This window comes from Malaclemys terrapin, chromosome 3 (genome assembly GCF_027887155.1).
Source record: "Malaclemys terrapin pileata isolate rMalTer1 chromosome 3, rMalTer1.hap1, whole genome shotgun sequence".
In the NCBI taxonomy this organism is placed as follows: domain Eukaryota; kingdom Metazoa; phylum Chordata; order Testudines; family Emydidae; genus Malaclemys; species Malaclemys terrapin.
Window position 1 is genome coordinate 85,888,599 of NC_071507.1, and position 19,820 is coordinate 85,908,418.

At 41.5% G+C, this 19,820-nt stretch overlaps 1 protein-coding gene across 5 annotated transcripts in view; it reads left to right on the plus strand.

The window, feature by feature from the left end:
• The window catches only part of PDE10A (phosphodiesterase 10A), a 534,797-nt gene that overhangs the window by 429,733 nt on the left and 85,244 nt on the right, over window positions 1-19,820 (plus strand). For all 5 annotated transcript variants that reach the window (XM_054023695.1, XM_054023697.1, XM_054023694.1 and 2 more), the window contains exons 4-5: window positions 15,791-15,911; window positions 18,276-18,325. In XM_054023695.1, the coding sequence (XP_053879670.1) occupies window positions 15,791-15,911; window positions 18,276-18,325 (171 nt within the window). The remainder of the gene's footprint in view (window positions 1-15,790; window positions 15,912-18,275; window positions 18,326-19,820) is intronic.

A 19,820-nucleotide genomic window follows, 5' to 3' on the forward strand; every position in this document is an offset into this window, starting at 1 on the left:
GGTCACTGAATGTTTCATAAACATCTGTGACCAAACTTTGAACCTAGGAACTTTTTTCTGCATGTTATCACTTGAATTTTGTAACGTTTGTGAAATATCTTTCAATAGCTGTAATGGGTGGCAAGCACCTTCTTTTGATCCATCCTGTGAACAAATGTTCGGAACCTGTATGGAAATGCTGATTGATTCCTGCTCATTTACTGTGCAGATATCATCTTGTTACCTGCACCCTAAGTATGGGTAGAAATGGTTGAAAAATGGAAAGACAGTTTTGCTTAGTTGTTTCTATTTTGCAGGGTTCAAAGTGAAACAATTTTTTGTTTTTTCTGAAAATTTCAAGTTTTTGAGATTCTGTTCCTTCCACCCCACTCTTGTTTAAACCTTTTTGTCACTGAACACCGTATAAAATGATGTCCAGGAGTTCTATTTCTTGTTTCATTTTTTCTTTTATTCTAATTTTTCCTTTCCTAGGTACGCTAGAGGTGGGTGTGGCTATCAGGGCAGAGGGGCTTTGGACAGAGGTTCTGGGGACAGAGGTTCTGGATGGAAAACCTAGAATCAGCCTAGTGGAAATAGCTTAGGTTAAGCTTCATATTGTGCTATCGCTCTTTTACCCCCAAAGAAAATAACTACTACATGAAGAAGGGTGAGTTTGGGCACTAATCTTGCATGTGTGTGTTCTGTGCTAGACTGGGGTAAGGACTCATTCAATTCACAATATTAGTAAAACACTATTTGTGAATTGGAGAGGTGTCAGTCTTCTATGGCTGCCAAAACTGGGGTAAAGTCCATAATTCTGCCTCATCTAGACATTAGAAATGACATTAGAGAGACATTAAGCACGTACAATGTCCGTCCGAGACCACGGGGGAGTGGGCTGATTGGTGAGACTATATAGAACACACAATCCAGTGAAGGATACTGTGTGTCTGCTTTCCCAGTCCATGGGTATAAAAGGACTGGGATCACAGACAGCTGTGCTGGGAGGGGAAAGTACAAGGTATCACTTGTGTGGTGGATGGGTCTGGTGCAGAGCTGGCATGTGTGTACAGGCTAGGGGTTAACATATCCAATACTGCTGCTTAAATCATGGCCAGGATTTTGTCTTGTTTGCTGCTTCCTTCTCCCATGGTGGCTGTGTGCCATGTTGTACCTCAGAACCTTAAACTTAAACAAAAATGCTCAGTGTTTCTGATATGATCACAGTGAAATTACCCCTTGTTCATTTCAAATAATGGCTTCTTTTCCATTCCACTTTGGCTTGTACAGTACCCACGGTGAAGCTGCATTTTGGCAAGCATGTTTGCTTTGTAAACTGTGGTGATCACAGCAGCAATTCACTTTGCTGTAGTTTACAGTATAAACACTATGAAATTATTACCTAGCAAGTGACTAACTCATTTACAGTATTTTATTCTTGGAAATGGCAATAACATTTTAATCCTCTCCTTTCCCGTTTTTGGACTTAGGGCTTTTGGCAGCTGCCTTGGCACCAGGTAACACCCTGGCATAATATGCCACTGAAAGTTACAGAATTAGTATCTTTTCAGTTAATAATTGTATGAGTTCTCTGTCCCATTTAAATCCCTTCCATATCTCCCTGCCACAGCAAGTTCATTATTCATTCTTCACACTGTTTCTTTATTGATCATAGGATTTAAACATTTTTGCAACAAAACAAAAATGAATGGTGTAATGAAAAGTTAAAAGAAAAGAGTTAGGACATCAGACATATACATATTACTCCTGAGGGCATTCTGTGTCAAAAAATTAAAAATTCTGTGCACAATATTTTAAAATTCTGCAAAATTCTGCAAATTTTATTTGTGTAATAAATGTGGAGGCTCCAGCATGGCATTGGAGAGCACAGGCCACTGGCTGCACAGAGGTGGGAGAACACTCTGCAGCTCCCCCTGGGACACAAACTCTACAGTGAGGCTGCACCCAGCCCTGACATAGTGCAAGGACTGGGCTTGCCCCAGAAACACCCCAGGGCCCTGCCCCCTCTGTGCCCGGTGCACCAGGTGGGGGCAGGCAGGCTCAGCCCAGCAGGATCTTAGTGTGGGGGGATCCAAGTATGGGTTGAGAGGGTTATGCATGGGGCAATCTGGGTGCGAGCAGCTAAGTGGGGAACCTGAGTGTGGAGGGGATCTGGATGCACAGGGGTTTGTTGTGGGGTTCTGGGTGCAATAGTAATGGGATGCTGCAGGGGGGTTCAGGTGAAGGTGGTTGGAGCTCAGCAGGGGTAGGTCTGGGTTCAGGGGGATAGAGCTCAGCAGGGGAGTCTGGGTGTGCTGGATTCTGTGGGGGGTCCAAATGCTGGGGAGAGTGAGGGCTTAGTGGGATGGGGATCTAGGTGCAGTTGGTTGGGGCTCGGTGGGATGGAGATCTGGGTCTGGATAACTTGTCAGGGTGCTCCAGGTGCAGGGGGAGTGGCGGGGGGGGGAGTTCTGGGTGCGGGGGCGTGAGGGTCTGAGTACGAGGGGTCTGGTTGGATGAGGGAGTGATGGGTGCAGGAAGCAGGGGAGTAATGAGTTTGCAGAGCTCCTTGCAGCCTGGGAAGAAATCTGGGGATGGGTCTGACCTGGCCCTGGATGCTATGCAGGGAAAGAGGAAGTCCCGGCCTCCCCAGCCCACCTGGGACTAGCAGCTGAGCCCGACGCAGGGTCTTCCCCAGTCCCGCCCCCTTCCCCACAGTGATTTACCTCTCTGCCAGCTGCCCTTGGCACCCAAAATATACTGCTGGGGAGAGTCACATGACCGCTCTTGTGGCTTCCCTTTGCTTCCCTGTCAGAAAGTCATTTTCTGCAGGGAAGCAAAGAAATCTGAAGGGGACATGAATTCTGCACATGCGCAGTGGTGCAGAATCCCCAGGAGCAATATATATATCCTTCAGAAGATAATGCATATAATACGACATCCAGTGTTATCAGAGGAAGATACGTGTTATGCAGGGCCGGCTCCAGGGTTTTGGCCGCCCCAAGCAGCCAAAAAAAAAAAAAAAACTAAACAAACAACCAAAAAAAAGCTGCGATTGCGATCTGCGGCGGCAATTCGGCGGGAGGTCCTTCACTCCCAGCAGGAGTGAGGGGCTGTCCGCCGAATTGCCACCGAACAGCTGGACGTGCCGCCCCTCTCCGAAGTGGCCGCCCCAAGCACCTGCTTGGTAAGCTGGTGCCTGGAGCTGGCCCTGGTGTTATGAAGTTGAAACGGAGAAGGAGGCTTGTGGATACTGTTGGTAGTAGTAAGAGACTAGGGAAAGCAGTATGGAGATGGAAAAAGGTTGGACCATATTTTTAATTTCACTCATGATGTCTTTTGGAATGTCTTTTGGAGTGTTTGCAGGTCAGGCATCAACAGAGCTATGTTAACAGGGAATGTGCAATTTATCAAGGCAAATTTAAATAAATGGTAATATCCAGACCTGCCAAATTAAAATGTAAAGGTTAATGGACTTCATTAAATGTTTTTAACAATGCTGTTGTCTGGATAAGTGGTATAACCAAGGTACAGTGTGGCCTTTGTAACACTTGCAGTGAATATCAGATTTTATAAAATGGGGCTGACTTTTCTGTTCCACATAATCACAGTGTTCTGTCTTTATAGTCCAGTCAATGCCTCCTTCACTCTATTATAAATCATTTTTAATTTAATGTTTGCATTGAGGGAATCTATCTCAATATTGACATGTACCAGTGGAGGAAAAGTTGGAGGAAAGTCTCTGGGATTGGATGTCAGTGATCAGTGACTATGTGGCAAGAAGTTGATGTTCAGAAGACAGTGTTCTCTCTCTCTCTCTCTAAGATCAGGCCTGAAGATCAGCTGTATAAACAAGCTGGAAAATGTATGCCTTCAAAAATTGTGAGCTCTCTCTGTGTAGTACTAGAGCTATTTTGCAGCCTTTAACTTAATAATAGGGCAAGTCCTGCCAGCTGTCATTTCATATTTTTCCCTCCTTTGATTTCGTCATGAGCAGCGTTTGATGTGTGAACAAACAATTCATAAATACCTGTGCATGGTGCTGCAGTTAAGCTTTATTTACTGAACAAGTTATAACCCATGTCCTCTTCAGTCAAAACAAGAAGAATAGACGTCAGACAAATACGTGTAGCAGCAGTTTTCTCTCAGGCTATGTACAAGCATTAAAATTAATCACAGCAGAGCCAGCTTTTTATAGCTTCATGCTTTCCAGTGTCCAAGCTTAAACAAAACTACTCACACAGGCCAGCCCTTGATTTTGGATCAAGGAGATTTCTTTGTTTCCTGTCTTCAACATCTCTACTGCTTTGAAAGCCTGGTGGATACTTTAAGCCTATTGTTTCTCTATACTTTTATTTTTGGAGCCAAGTAAATGATATCCCACCGCTCAGTGCTTCTGCCCTCAAAAATCAAGCTTTTGACTTAATGGAATTTCATGACCTTCCATAATTTTTGGGAGCATGAAATTGTGTCCCATATTTCAGTTCTTCACGGATGTGGTTTAACTGTTTTCACAGTATCATTGCACTATAGCTAAGATATGTCACTGTAACTCATGATTGGAAATGGGACTATCAATTTGCATATATGAAGGATTTAGCTATCAGTGCAGCCAAGCAATGCAAAACCTAGCAGCTCTTCGAAAGTACCCAGTAGGCTCAGGTTAAGAAAATTGTTTTACACCAGTGTTTCTTTTCTAATATTTTTTAAAAGTGGGCCACAAAGGAAGATGGGAGAAGAGAATGCATGTCTGTATTAAAAGCAAATTAGGAGAAGAGTAGTTATGTGGACAAATAAACCAATGGTCATACACTTCTTCATCCTATATATCTTAATTTTTTTTATGATACAATAGATCAACAGCCTGTAATATTCTGCCATGAAGAAAGATGATGATGTAGACAGTGCATAAATCATATGTAGAGAGAGCCCAATAAATTCATGCAGTACACTTTCACCTCCTAATTGTCTTTCTTTTTTCATAAGATCACAATGCTACTTCAAAAGAAGGGCAGCTAATGCATTTAAACAAAATATATCAAATAATTTTAATTATCTTTAATTTTTTTTAAATTATTGAATAATATAGCAATAGTGAAAGGTGCAGGATTGTAGCTGTGGGAACTGAAATCTTTTAATTATCTACAAAACAGATATAGCACATCAGTGGCATTGCCAACTTCCCTATGTAACACCTTCAGCATTCCTCAATCCTGACTACATTGAGGATCACATTGTTTTTACTGGAATCCAGACAAAATATTATTCTAGCCCTTTAAAATGATGGCTTAGTTTGTCCATTGATGGTTCTCTGTTTCAGTGCTGAGGATCTTATTGTTAAAGTAATGAAAGCTTGTGCTGGCTGGAGATCATCATGATAGTGGTTTGTGGATTAGCAGCTGCTAGCAGGAAAAACATTGACATGATGTTTTGTAATGCATTTGTGTATGAACAAACATCACATAATTACAGTATGCATAGTCTTTAAAGGAACTTTGGTCATGGCTTTCTATGGGATTGTGACGGGGTGTACTTACCCCACACTGGACAGGAAGGGATTAACTCTTCCTTGGTAGCTGAGGAAGCCATGGCCCTACTGGGCATGCTCCAGGTGCAGTGGCTGTATAAAGGCAGGCAGCCCAGTTCAGTTGGGGCTGACCACCGGAGGGGAAAGATATAGCATACAGGCTCTCGCTGGGGAGCAGCTACCAACCCACCGCACAGAAGCCCAAAGTGCTGAGGCCCCAGCCCATGCCCAGGCACCCACTGATACTCAATAAGGGTTGTAGACGCCGGGAACAGCCCCAGCCGAGCAACCAGAAGACACCCCAACTACTGCCACCAGAACCATGGTAGGAAGTAGCCCGGGGGGGACTAGCCATAGTCCCGGACATAGGCAGCGTGTTGTGGTTGATCCCTGCTGACCTCAGCAGCAGAACCCTCTGCCACTACTAGGGCGCGGGGCTTGGATCCAATGGAGTAGGGAGCGCCCAGATCCCCCTACCCTAGGCCACCACCCTCCCCCAGGAGGTGGCCCACTACCCTGTGAATCAGGGACGGTCCATCGGCTCTGGCCGTTAGGCCTGCTTACCCTGCGGCCCAGGGACTCCTCAGAGACCCTGTCCATTAGGTCTGCCTACCCTGTGAACTAGGGAACCACTATTGACTCCAGCCACTAGGCCTCGAGACTCTGCGAATCAGAGACCTCCTATAGACTCAGGCCATTAGGGCTTGGCCCCGCGAACCAGAGATTCGCCACTGACTCTGACCATTAGGCTTTATTGCCCTGTAATGGAGGACAGTCTTATCAGTGTAAGTCCATCAGGCGTCCTACCCCGAAGAAACAGGTGCTAGAGGGATGGGGTGTACTCATCCCGCACTGAATGGGGATCCCCACCCGGTCACAGGGATGATTGGGGGGGAAAATTGGTGGGAAAATTGGCCCTTAGATGCTGTCAGCATATTTTACTTTGGCCTGTGTAATCTAAATGTATAAATTCTATCTGTAAGGAGCCTAGTGCCATCTTTTATCATTTGTGGAATAAAGTACATTATTTTTTCCATATACAGGTAATTACTTTGTGTGTCAAATGAGAACTAAATCCTTCCCACTCAAATAAGTGTATAAATTTACTCCTCTCTGCTTCTTTTTCTCTCTTCACGTAATGCTGACTGGATTGGTTGCATGGAAATGTCTTCCCTAGTTCCCATAAGTGATCTATGTTGCTTCATCCTCTGTCACCTATGGAAGGCACATTTGAGGTGGTAATTTGCTTTGTCTTCAAACCAATTTTTATTATTGTTATTCCTCAGCCAACAGTTTAGCCGTGGAAAACCTTTACATGGCTTAAGAGGCTGAGACTACCTCTTCTCCACAACACATCCTTCTATTATTATTATTATTATTATTATTATTGTACTACCTAGTATCCCTGGTCATGGATCAGGACACCATTGTGCTAGGCGCTGTACAAACACAGAACAAAAAGACAGCCTCTATCCCAAAGAGCTTATTCTGTAAGTATAAGCCAAAGACAATAGATGTATACAGATAGACTGACTTGGTACTATAAAGAAACTGGGAAACAATATAGTCAGTATGGTAAGCCAAAGCAACACGCTTGGGAAATGATCTTTGCAGCAGTGTACCAAATGAATATCAATAGGGCAAGATTGCATATCTTCAGGCCAGCAAAAGGGATATTACAATAATCAAGTCATGATATTTGACAGCCTGGACTATAGTTCTCGTGGATGGCTAGAAAAGGCAAAAATAATGGATGTTATGTAGAATGCGTGGATGTTATGCAAAAAGAATTTACAAGACTTGGACCTAGCCTGGACATGAGAACCTAGAGGGAAATCCAAGATGACACCCAGGCAGTGGGCCTGAGTGGCAGATAGAATGGTGGTATTGTCCACCATGATTGAGAAAGGAGATAGCAGGGAGGGCTTGGGTATGGAGATTAAGAGTTCTGTTTTTAGACATGTTACATTTGAGCTGACTGCTAGAGATCCACAAAGAGATGTCAGAGAGACAGGCTGAGATTTTAGTTTGAACAGAAGGAGACAGCTCTAGAGAGAGAGAGCTGAGAATTGTCTGCGTAGAGAGAGTTGTTGAATTTATGTTTCTGGATGAAATTACTCAGAGATAAGTTGTGCAGGCACTGCAGTGGCTTCGAATGCATGACTACAGTAGGAGACTGTCTGACCTATTGAGTTAGGGGTCACCATATCACCATGGGCTTCCTGATTTTCTCTCCTTGAGAAACTCTTCTTACATGGTACTTCTGTGGGCATCCATCTTTTCACTGAATTTAAACTGCCTAAACTATCTGGCCCACAAAACAGGCTCCTTCTGAAATGAGATCAGGTTTCTTCAGACTTTATTGATTCTGACCCTCACAAACTGATGGAGATTGGAGCTAGAGGTTTCAGGGTTCACTCTAAATTCATCATTCTCTTTACTATCATGTAGATTTGACACTACAATCTGTTCACATTCCAAAGCTCTTGGACACAAGAACAAAGAATAAGTGGCCTGGATAGGTTACAGTAGAACCTCCGAGTGACGAACACCTCAGGAATGGAGGTTGTTCATAACTCTGAAATGTTCGTAACTCTGAACAAAACATTATGCCTGTTCTTTTAAAAGTTTACAATGGAACATTGACTTAATACAGCTTTGAAATTTTATTATGCTGAAGACAGATGCTGCTTTCCCTTTATTTTTTTAGTAGTTTACATTTAACACAGTACTGCACTGTATTTTCTCGTGTGTGTGTGTGTGCTGCTGCTGCCTGATTGTATACTTCTGGTTCTAAATCGGGTGTGTGGTTGACTGCTCAGTTCATAACTCTTAGGTTCTACTAATTGAGGGGCGCCCTCTCCCCCCCCACACACACAGTCTCTCTCTGACACTGCTGAGCTGCAGCCCAAAATGACGAGTCAGTGAATTCTGTCAGTAGGTTTCTGCCAACCATTTCAGAAATCTCATGTTAGAATACACTGAGAGAGACCTCTGCAGGACAGTGGCTCTCCCGACATTAACTGCTTAACCATTGCTAAACTAGATGAGGCATATATTCAGTTCTTCCTGGAAAAGAAAGTTAATTTCCAGTTGTAAAGAACAAGATATGAAACTTGGGGAGCTGGACCAGGTATTGAGGACATAAAGTGAGAGATGACTCTTTGGTGCTCATTCTAAGGATGCTGGACTTTTTTGGGGGGTTGACCAAATATCTAGAATATCAGATTTCTTGTCAGAGATCCAGCAGTACTGAAAGATTCTCTTCTTTATATGTTTGGTAAAAGTATTTGTCTTGATGGCAGGGCATTGTTATAGGCAAGACACCCTGTCATATTACCTACACTCTAGCAGAATGTGTACTTCATCTAGCAGGAGTGGATAATTTATCCCAGGGTCAGTGCAGGATTTTTTTCTAGAGAATATTATCATAGCTATAGGGCTAAGTGCACTTTTGACCCCTCGCTAGTCTCTCTCAGTGCACCCCTTCACATGTCAGGCCTCGTGCACTTTCCTTCCCTGGGGTGGAATCCCATGATTCTCCCCTCTTAGATCGAGCCCCAGTCTACAGCGTCCTTTGTACCAACTGTGATTACTCAACAGGCCAGACTGGGTTTACCACCTCCAAGTCTTCTCTTTGGGAGCTGTGACAGGTGGTTAATATAGATGACCAGTGGGCCTTCTCCAAAGTACTGTTTATTTACCATAGTAGGAACAAAGCATAACAGAAAAGAAAATAAAAGATTTTTAAACCAATAAAAGGGTTATAGACATGTCTGTTTTACCTAGAGGTTTGCCATCCCTTGGCAGAGACCCTCAGCAAGTCCCTGATCTTTGGGGTCTGTGTCTGTGGGTATGTCTATACTGTTAAAAAAAAAATAGTGTCAACCAAAAAACCCACAGCAGTGAGCCAGAGAGCCTGGGTCCAGAGACTTGGGCTCATGCTACAGTGCTAAAAATAGTAATGTGGAGGTTCCTGCTCCAGCTCTGAAACCTGGTGATGGGGGTTGGGTCTCAGAATCCAAGCTCTAGCCCAGGTGGGAACAACTAAACCACTATTTTTAGTGCTGTGGTGCAAGCCTGAGTCTATAGACCTGGGCTCTGGGGCATGGTGCTGGAGGTTTGTTTGTTTGTTTTGCAGTGAAGACTACCCAATGAGAACCTGCTTCTCATCAGCAACTCCTAGCACCCACTTCCCACTCCCTCAAGAATGGCACTTTTATCCCCCCAGGAGCCCTTTGTCTTAGACTCACAGGCTTTTTGGTTCTCTTATGTTTACAAACTGAGATCACCCCATGACAAACCGGTCCCTTGATCTCCATAGTGGGTTGGATGTAGGACATTAAAGTGAATAGGTGGAATATTTTTCCCTGAAGTGTGAGTAAATGGGTTGCTATTTGAATCTCCAAAAAAAGAAGAACAGGAGTACTTGTGGCACCTTAGAGACTAACAAATGTATTAGAGCATAAGCTTTCGTGGACTACAGCCCACTTCTTCGGATGCATTATTTGGGTTATATGCATTAAAGGGTTATATGCATCCGAAGAAGTGGGCTGTAGTCCACGAAAGCTTATGCTCTAATAAATTTGTTAGTCTCTAAGGTGCCACAAGTACTCCTGTTCTTCTTTTTGCGGATACAGACTAACACGGCTGCTACTCTGAAACCTATTTGAATCTCATGTCCTTTATTCTGCATATTTGTAGCTGGCCCCTACTTGAATTAACCCTTTGTATTCATACAGTAAACCTCCCCCCCCCCAGTCAAATGGTTAGAATACATAACATTCATACGTTATTTAGGATGACCAGATGTCCCATTTTTATAGGGAGTGTCCTAATATTTGGGGCTTTGTCTTATATAGGTGCATATTATCCTCCACCCCCTCCTGATTTCCATACTTGCTGTCTGGTCACCCTAACATTATTACAGAATAACTCCAAATCCATCATAAATATTTTCTAGTGCTATGGCCAGTTCATTTTTTAAATGTCTCAAGCAATGTTGTTTTAAAGCTTGTGATCTTTCCTTCTTCCTCTCCTTCCTCCATCATGTTTAGTGGCTTCCTCACCTCTCTTTACCTCATCCAGAGAGGTTTCTGAGTTCTAATCCTCTATTCTCCCATGATGCCCTTCTCCCACATCAAAGGGAAGCTACAGTCCTAGTTTTTTTTAAATTCCTGTAGGTAATTTCATGCGCTGCAAAGTGAATTCTGCTGAATAATTGAGATAACATAAAAGGACAGGGCTGTACCTCATAGGCTGGGAATCACTGATTTGGGGGCAGAAAATAATAATAATCTTCATACTTATTCATATTTCATTTAATGTTACATACGCTTTACTTTTTGATTACTTAATTCTTCATATTGAATGACTCACATCCATCTGACTCTTTCTGAAGTCATAATATCTCTGCATGGACTAAGCTATCAAGGTAATTTTTGTGTAGCTTTTTAAAAAAAGTATGCGTCCTTTTGTTTAGATAGAAAATCTAGCAGTATTCTTCCAATTATTTTTCACTGTTGATTTGCTGTTAACTGTTGCGCATTACTCGTATGTTCTAAAGATAAACAGGTGCTAGAAGTATTTCTGAAAAAGCTCTGCAAAAAGTTCTTTAATCATGGGTGTTTACAAAGTGATTTCTCCTTTAAATTATCCCATTTTACGGCACTATGATTTAGGTGATTAGTAGAATTAACATGTCAGTAGGATGCAGTTTTATCACTGGCACTGATAGAATTACTTAAAATAGATTAATGCTACCTTATCTTAGTATAGTGACATTGACATTGAGATTTCCCAATTAAAAGCCACAAAATATTGGTAGGGTCATCAGTTTGATACATAAAGTGCTGAGTGGTAAGAAGAATGGGTTAGTTAGATTTGAGTATTGTTGATAATTTTTAGACTTCAGGAGTTCTGTTACAGTTTAAATATTGTTTCATAGTTGTGTGATGGCAAATAACCATGTTTGAATGCCTTTTTTTTCCTGCTGAAGGTTGAATTGTTTGAGGTATTCCTTTCATCAACTGGGATCCGTTTAGATTTTATTTTGCCAAATCTGTATAAAATATGTGCTAGTCTGTGTTATAATATGAATCCAGTACAGGTCCAACATCATAGTAATTGATTTAGCTTTTTATTTTCCACTTGTCTTAGACCTCATCAGCCTCTTATAAAATGACTTGATTATGATTCTAAACAAATTCTGCTCATCTTGCCAGTTGTCAAATCCAGATAATCTCAGGATGGAAATCTGCCATGTTACAAATTAATACTCTTGTTATGCAGCTAGCATTTTTACAGTTGCATAAATGTGTCCAGGCACTTCAGTCTGCTTAGATTTATGTTTGCTAACACATTAAAAAGGTGACGTAGTTAATTGCATAATTACAATGTACACATAGTTCTTAGTTATGTGAAAGTTGAGTAAAGGGTTATAATGTTATGCTGATAGATTGATGTAGATGATGGAGTGGGTTAAAATGCAAACCTTAACCTTTGAAGATTTAGCTTCAAATCCTGATTACTCTAGGTCACAGGTGAAAATGAATTTGGTCACCCCCAAGTCCTTTGAGGACATTTTTCCACATAACAAACCCACTGTGCAATTTTTCATGATTTACAGTCCTGGTTTTAGAGAAACCTAGACTGTGGCAACATGAGTTTGCAGATCTGGGCTCAAGTGTGCTGGCAACACCAGACCTCATTCTTCATTGCCTTGCTCTTTGTGTAGTTACTTGTGCCTGTGCAAAGTGAGTGCTAAGTTATATGTAGAATACTATCATTTTGATAGAACTCCCTTTGCAAAGGTGTAAATGACTACACAAGGGGCGAGGCAGTGGAGAACCAGGTCCAGTATGTGGATGAAGCTTGCCAAGCACCTTACTTGCACTGTGTGCACCTCTAAAAAAATGTTAGTAGATGTTCTTTTAGGTAAGCACCACACTCTTCCAAAATGGAAACACAAACATCCACTCTCACCTAATATTTGCTGCAGGAATGTCTGTAATAATAATAAAAAAAATTATATCATTTAGAAACAATTTGATATGCCTTAGCCTCAAGGAGGATATCCAGAGCTGCCAGGTATCATGCAGTTCTATATGTCTATTGGAGCAATAGATGGACACAGTATTAAGGTAGTTAAGAAGAAGTTATGGGTCAAACAATGAGTTTTTTTCCCATCAGCATTTTTGGTCAGTATTATGTTCCGTTGATGACAAAAGTTCAATTTAAATAAGGCTGTTGGGAATTAATGCTATTCACTCAGCAAGCATTTACTTGTTTTGAAACGAGGAAACCAAATGACTCACAGATGTATAGGGTCATATGTTCGGTATTCGTGGCAGAAAGTGTGGAGGGAGTTATACAAATAGTAGAAATCTATGCAAGAAAGCAATAGCAGAAACCACAGCACACCATATACTGTGATGCCCAGGGTAAGCTGTGTGGTGAATCCATCAATAAGTGTGGTTAGTCAAATGTGCCTACATACCCAAAAGAAGCAGATGAACATAGTTTGTTGAGGAAAAATGAACATGGTTTTAGTAAAGGGAAATCATGCCTCACCAATCTACTAGAATTCTTTGAAGGGGGTCAAAAAGCATGTGGCCCAAGGGGATCCAGTGGATATAGTGTACTTAGATTTTCAGAACGCCCTTGACAAGGTCCCTCACTAAAGGCTCTTGGATAACAGGGAAGGTTCTCTCATGGATTGGTAAATGGTTAAAAGATAGGAAACAAAGAGTAGGTATAAATGGTCAGTTTTCAGAATGGAGAGAGGTAAATAGTAGTGTCCCCCAGGGGTCTGTTCTGGGACCAGTCATATTCAACATATTCATAAATGATCTGGAAAAAGGAGTAAACAGTGAGGTGGCAAAATTTGCAGATGATACAAAATTACTAAAGATAGCTAAGACCCAGGCAGACTGCAAAGAGCTACAAAAGGATCTCTCAAACCTGGGTGACTGGGCAACAAAATGGTAGATGAAATTTAATGTTGATAAATGCAAAGTAATCCACATTGGAAAGCATAATCCCAACTATACATATCAAATGTTGGGGTCTAAATTAGCTGTTACCACTCAAGAAAGAGATCTTGAAGTCATTGTGGATAGTTCTCTGAAAACATCTACTCAATGTGCAGCAGCAGTCAAAAAAGCGAACAGAATGCTGGGAATAATTAAGACACGGATAGATAATAGGACAGAAAATATCTTTTTGCCTCTATGTAAATCCATGGTACGCCCACATCTTGAATACTGTGTGCAGGTGTGGTCGCTCCATCTCAAAAAAGATATATTGGAATTGTAAAAGGTTCAGAAAAGGGCAACAAGAATGATTAGGGGTATGGAATGGCTTCCGTATGAGGAGAGATTAATAAGACTGGGACTTTTCAGCTTGGAAAAGAGACGGCTAAGGGGAGATATGATTGAGGTCTATGAAATCATGACTGGTGTAGAGAAAGTAGATAAGGAATTGTTGTTTACTACTTATAACACAAGAACTAGGGGTCACCAAATGAAATTAATAGGAAGCAGGTTTAAACCAAACAAAAGGAAGTATTTCTTCACACAACGCAAAGTCAACCTGTGGAACTCCTTGCCTGATGATGTTGTGAAGGCCAAGAGAATAACAGGGTTAAAAAAAGAACTAGATAATTTCATGGCGGATAGGTCCATCAATGGTTATTAGCCAGGACGGGCAGAATGGTGTCCCTAGCCAAGCTGGGAATGAGCGACGGGATGGCTCACTTGATGATTACCTGTTCATTTCCTCTGGGGCACCTGGCACTGGCCACTGTCAGAAGACAGGATACTGGGCTAGATGGACCTTTGGTCTGACCCAGTAGGGCCATTCTTATGTTCTTATGGAAAGGCTCTATACCAATATACAAATGCAGACCTATTTATTCATGTAAAATGATAGGTTGTGATGCTCAGAATCTTTTTATGGCATAATCCTTAATACTACTAGTACTGGTCTGACCTAATCATATTTCAGTCTACAGTGTGAGCTGGTGGAAGAATGCGACCTAGTGGCTTTTTCACACAGCATTCATTTGTGCACATTTCACCTACTGCTTTCTGCTTTTTGTTTTATTTTTGGCCCAGTTACATAATTTACTATACTCTGGGCTTCCTCTCCTCTTTCCAGTAACTACCTCACCAGTTTTGGTTATGGTCCTGAACCTGTGCTCACTGTCATGTACTGCCTTTTATGATGCTGTATTTACCATGGTATCATGCTACACAGGAGCATTCACTGTACAATTGCACTTCCACCCAGGAACTGGATACCTGTCTCTTGAGGTTTTTGACAACCAGGATGCAGCTAAGTCTTTTGGGAATGGGGTTTGAGGCTGCACCTCCTTTTCCTCACAACATTGTAGGGAGGGTTGGAGGTTACCTGAATTATTTGTAGGAACTCCCATTTTATCATACCAGCAGCTCTTCACAGCAGCCAGCTTCCCGACTGCCTCCACTTCAATGTCCTAATTATTGTAGTTAAACTCGTTTCCCTCCCAGTTCTCTGTCTTTCATTTTTATTTGCAATGAATGCCTACTAAGCTACAGCAACTAGCATTTCTACTATTTCTGTAACTTTTGTATAACTCACATACAACACAGAACACTCTGTGCCAGCTGATGCAGTATTTCAAGGTCTGAGTTGCTTGTGCTAGCTCCTCAAAACTCTGATGTTCCCCACTGCAAAAATGATGCCTCATGTACCAACCAGTGCACTCCAGTAACCTCAATATCAGTTGCCAGGAAGCTCTGACGCACTGTGATATCTGATGGAGAGGATTCTAGGACACGGTTGAGTCTCCAAAGTGTAGATATATATGAGGCTGTGAGGGGAAAATAGACACACATCAGTTGGAGTACTAGAGAAGTAGGTAATGAAGTCAGAAGGTGGAGGCAAAAATAGCAGCCTTGTTTATAATGGAGGAAGGAGGTTAAAGGGAGGCATATGAAGGGTACCTGTCTATTAACTGTCACAAATCAGTTTCTTGAGATATGATCATGATTCTGGCCATGTGTAGCCAATTAATAATTGATCAATACATTTTGAACAATTGACTAGCTGGTTACAGCATGGAATGCTAATTCATATCACATGGCCATGGCATGAATATTCAGGCAATTGGGTTAGGGCTGACAATTGAGGATTAGATACGTGACATCCACTCTGTATTCTATATACGTATGTTGAAAACACTTTTTTCAAGTTGTAGAATATGTTTGTTCTAAACTGGGTTTTTCCTCTTTGGTTCAATAGTATCAGGATACAAATATGCAAGGAGTGGTATACGAACTGAACAGCTACATAGAACAACGGTTGGATACAGGCGGAGACAACCAACTTCTCTTATATGAACTGAGCAGCATCATTAAAATAGGTAAGGAAAAGGATTTGATGCCCTTCATTTGAAGCCTTATCTTGGTACTCTGTGTATTACTTATGCTATTAAATAAATATAGTTATTATAGAATAGCTGTACGTGCTTGGTACACCATCCTGCAACTGCATCCACACCACGTAGCCCTTGCACGATATGGAGCCCCGCTGATGTCAGTGGAACTCCAACTTGGGGCAAGGGTCCACCCAGCTATGAGTCCAGTTGCAGGATCAGGGCCAACTGCAAGGCAAACCACCTGATAGATTAGGGTTAGGGTTAGATTATTCTAGTTTTGGTGTTGCCTGCCAGATTGATTTGGAAAGTCATAGAATTAGCTATCAGCAATATTATTGCAAATCTTGACTGCTCCTTTAACAAAAGTGAGGTGATTTGGGTGTGTGTTTTCCTAGAAGATCAAATAAAACTCTATAGAGTTACAGCACTTTTTGATGTGATATAGTTGCCTCTTTGTGAAAAAGAATATTGTCCAAGAATAAAAGTGAAACACGTTTCCTGTAAAAATGTAGAACTTTCATCACCTCCCATCGCCCCAAATTTTAACCAATGTGAGTACATACAGATTTGCATTGAAAGCAACTGTTCAGGCTTGTTTACCTCACATACTTTGCAAATAGTTGTTTTACAACCTTTCCCCCATATCCCTACCACTCTGACACTTTGTAACATGAAGCTGGTTCTTCTATTTTATGTGTATTGTGTTTCAAATGGACTGTATTTGTTTACTGTCACTTTAATGCAGCGGTTCTCAAACTGTGGGTGGGGACCCCAAAGTGGGTCGGGACCCTGTTTTTATGGGGTTGCGAGGGCTGGCATTAGACTTGCTGGGGTCTGGAGCCAAAGCCAAAGCCTGAGCACCACTTCCTGGGGCCAAAGTCGGAGGGCTTCAGCCCTGGGCGGTGGGGCTCAGGTTACAGGCCCCCTGCCTGGGGCTGAAGTGGGGCTTTGGTTTTGCCCCCCACCCCCTAGGGCAGTGGGGCTCGGGCAGGCTCAGGCTTTGGCCCCCTCTCCAGGGGTCATGTAGTAATTTTGGTTGTCAGAAGGGGGTCATGGTGCAATGAAGTTTGAGAACCTCTGAGGGTTCTGATTCAACTTCAACCCAGCTGGTCAGTACTGGTTTATGTTAGAGAGCAAATGAGAGGCTGGAGGCGAGACAGAGGCAGCACATCCTTCCATACTCCTAGTAGACTAGAGAGTACGTTTTCTTTCTTTAACTTACAATGCACTTCTTTTCTGTAATGTCCAATAGACACATAATATTTTCTCTAGAAATGACTTTGGAACTCAAATACAAATGAGCTTCTCACTGACTGGCAATGATGTCATTCATATCCATGTAAATAATTAAGCAATCAGACAGTGGGGTTTTGGTTCTGTCAAACATGCACAGAAGGCCAACTGACTTTAACCGCCCCCAAAATGTAATCATTTCCCTGAAATGCATTGCCTGGAGTGTTTTATTTGTTCATAAAAATGAGGAAATCATTCAGACCTGTGTATTTACAGGAGATAGCATTACTGATGGACAGAGAGGTCTACTTGTGCCTAAAGTGTTAAGCCTATTTTGTAATGCTGAGTGTAAAAGCACAGGCTTGATGTGTTCTTCTATTTCCGAGAGTTCTTTTTCGTTTTAGCAATAAGATACCTCTGATGGTTTATTTCTAAGGAATTATTGCACTTTTTCGTGTTTAAACACTTAGCCTTTGGCCTTATGCCTCACAACACCACCTGAGTCTTGCAGTAATTGCCAGCAGATATTTACTCCCTGGAGTGTCTTAATGTATTTAATACAGAACAGCTATGGAAAACATAGGCCTCCACATGTCATAGAAACTAGAAACAATCCCGTCATACACACTTAGTGGCAGCATTTGAGGCTTATTCATTGTTTTGCCATGCTTATGTATCTTAAGGCAAGGACAGAGATATTTATGCTCTATACATGGGAAACAACTTTTCTTCTGTTGATGGAAAATGTGCTATCTATGTTCTATATTATTACATTGTGGATGTGTATTTTTACTTAATTATTATGCTGTAATATGTATTCATGCAATGTAATATTCACTAGACATGAAGTAAAGACTAGGTAAGTTTATCAGGTTGCAGCTTCCAATTATGTATCAAATATATTAAATTTTTGGGGGGAAACAGATAGTATTATCATATGCCACTAACTTTGCAGGGTTTCTGTGCAGTTTCAGGGGATACAGCAATGGTGTTTCACATTCAGAAGTTTAGCTGATTGTCCTAAGTGGAATGAGTCTATGGTTTCACCTTGGAGAACATGCAAAAGTTTGATTCTCCCTCTGAGTACAATTACTTCTTTTATTATTGCTTTGGCAGCTACAAAAGCTGATGGATTTGCACTATATTTCCTGGGAGATTGCAATAATGTAAGTATTCTGGATTTAGATGCTGCTTTTCTGTACAGTTAACTAAAAGTGCATTTTACACTTCCCCAAATATACTGTAATCTTATTTTGTACATCATTTAGCAGGAAATGCTAGTTAAGTGCTGAATATCAATTTTACATTATTTTTGTTTCTGTAGATGCAATGTAGCTGAATTTAGTGACAAGCAAAAGTATTTTTTGCACTGAGCTTCCAAGGGCCTTGCTTTATAATCACATTCTTTCTCTAAAGTCTAGCAACTTCATTAATAAAAGGCAGCAGGTTGAAAACAAACAAGATAGTACTTTTTCATACAATGCACAGTCAACTTGTGGAACTCATTGCTTGGAGTTGTGGTGAAGGCCAAAAATGTAACTGGGTCCAAAAAAAGGATTGGATAAGTTGATGGGGGATAGGCCTATCAATGGCTATTAGCCAAGATGGTCAGGGATGCCACCCCATGCTCTAATGTCCCTAAACCTCTGACTGCCAGAAGCTGGGAGTGGTCGACAGGAGATGGGTCACTCAATAATTGCGCTGTTCTGTTCATTCCCTCTGAAGCATCTGGCATTGGCCACTGTCGGAAGACAGGATACTGGGCTAGGTGGATGATGATCTGACCCAGTATGGCCGTTCTTATGTTGTTATGAAGCTGCAAGACTGCGTTCTTATACAGTTTACCCACAACATGGCCAAGCACAAGCCCAGGCATTTACCCAGAGACATTCTCTTTAAAGAGAGAAAATGCGACTTATTCTTTTTATCCTGTTAAATTTCTGGTTTCTAAACTTCATCAGTTTCTCTGTTGTTGTCAACTGTAGCCTGAAAATGAAGTAACCTAAATTTCAAACTCAGGCATTAATTAACATGAAGAAATAGATCACATACATTTAAAGTGGGTTAGCCAAATTAATTTGTGATATAAATTAATTGGCTACAACAATTATAACAGGAATGAGTTTAGTCCAATGTTGTTAGTTGCATAATCACTATTTTGCTGTGGTTTTTAGAATGCATTAAGTTAAGCAAAAATGTTTATCTTGGCAACTCTATCTAGATACCATCATATAAGATTTAGTTACTTGACAAAATTGCAGGCAAGAAAATGTAGTTACACTTTAAAGGGACACCATTGAGTTAAAAATCACACTTTTGTCTGAAAAAATGCATGCCTACTGTTGGTACAAGAGACACCTCCAACTCTTATAAATGCAACTGATTAGAGAGGCAAAACATTTTTCTCCGTTGTTTTAGTTTAATCTTTCACATTAGTCGGCTCTCATGGTTTATTCCTGCATAGTTCATTATTCAGTTTCCCCTGCTGCTGTTTGTGTGGGTCTTTCATGCAGCAAAAGAGAAAAGAGAAAATGACTTACAAAACAGCAGGAAAGCATTATTGTAAAGGTGCACAAACTGACAGGGGACCAGTGTACTACCTGAAAGTACTTTTAACTCATTTTTTAAAAATAGACCAGTCGACAGTGTCCCATTGAAAGG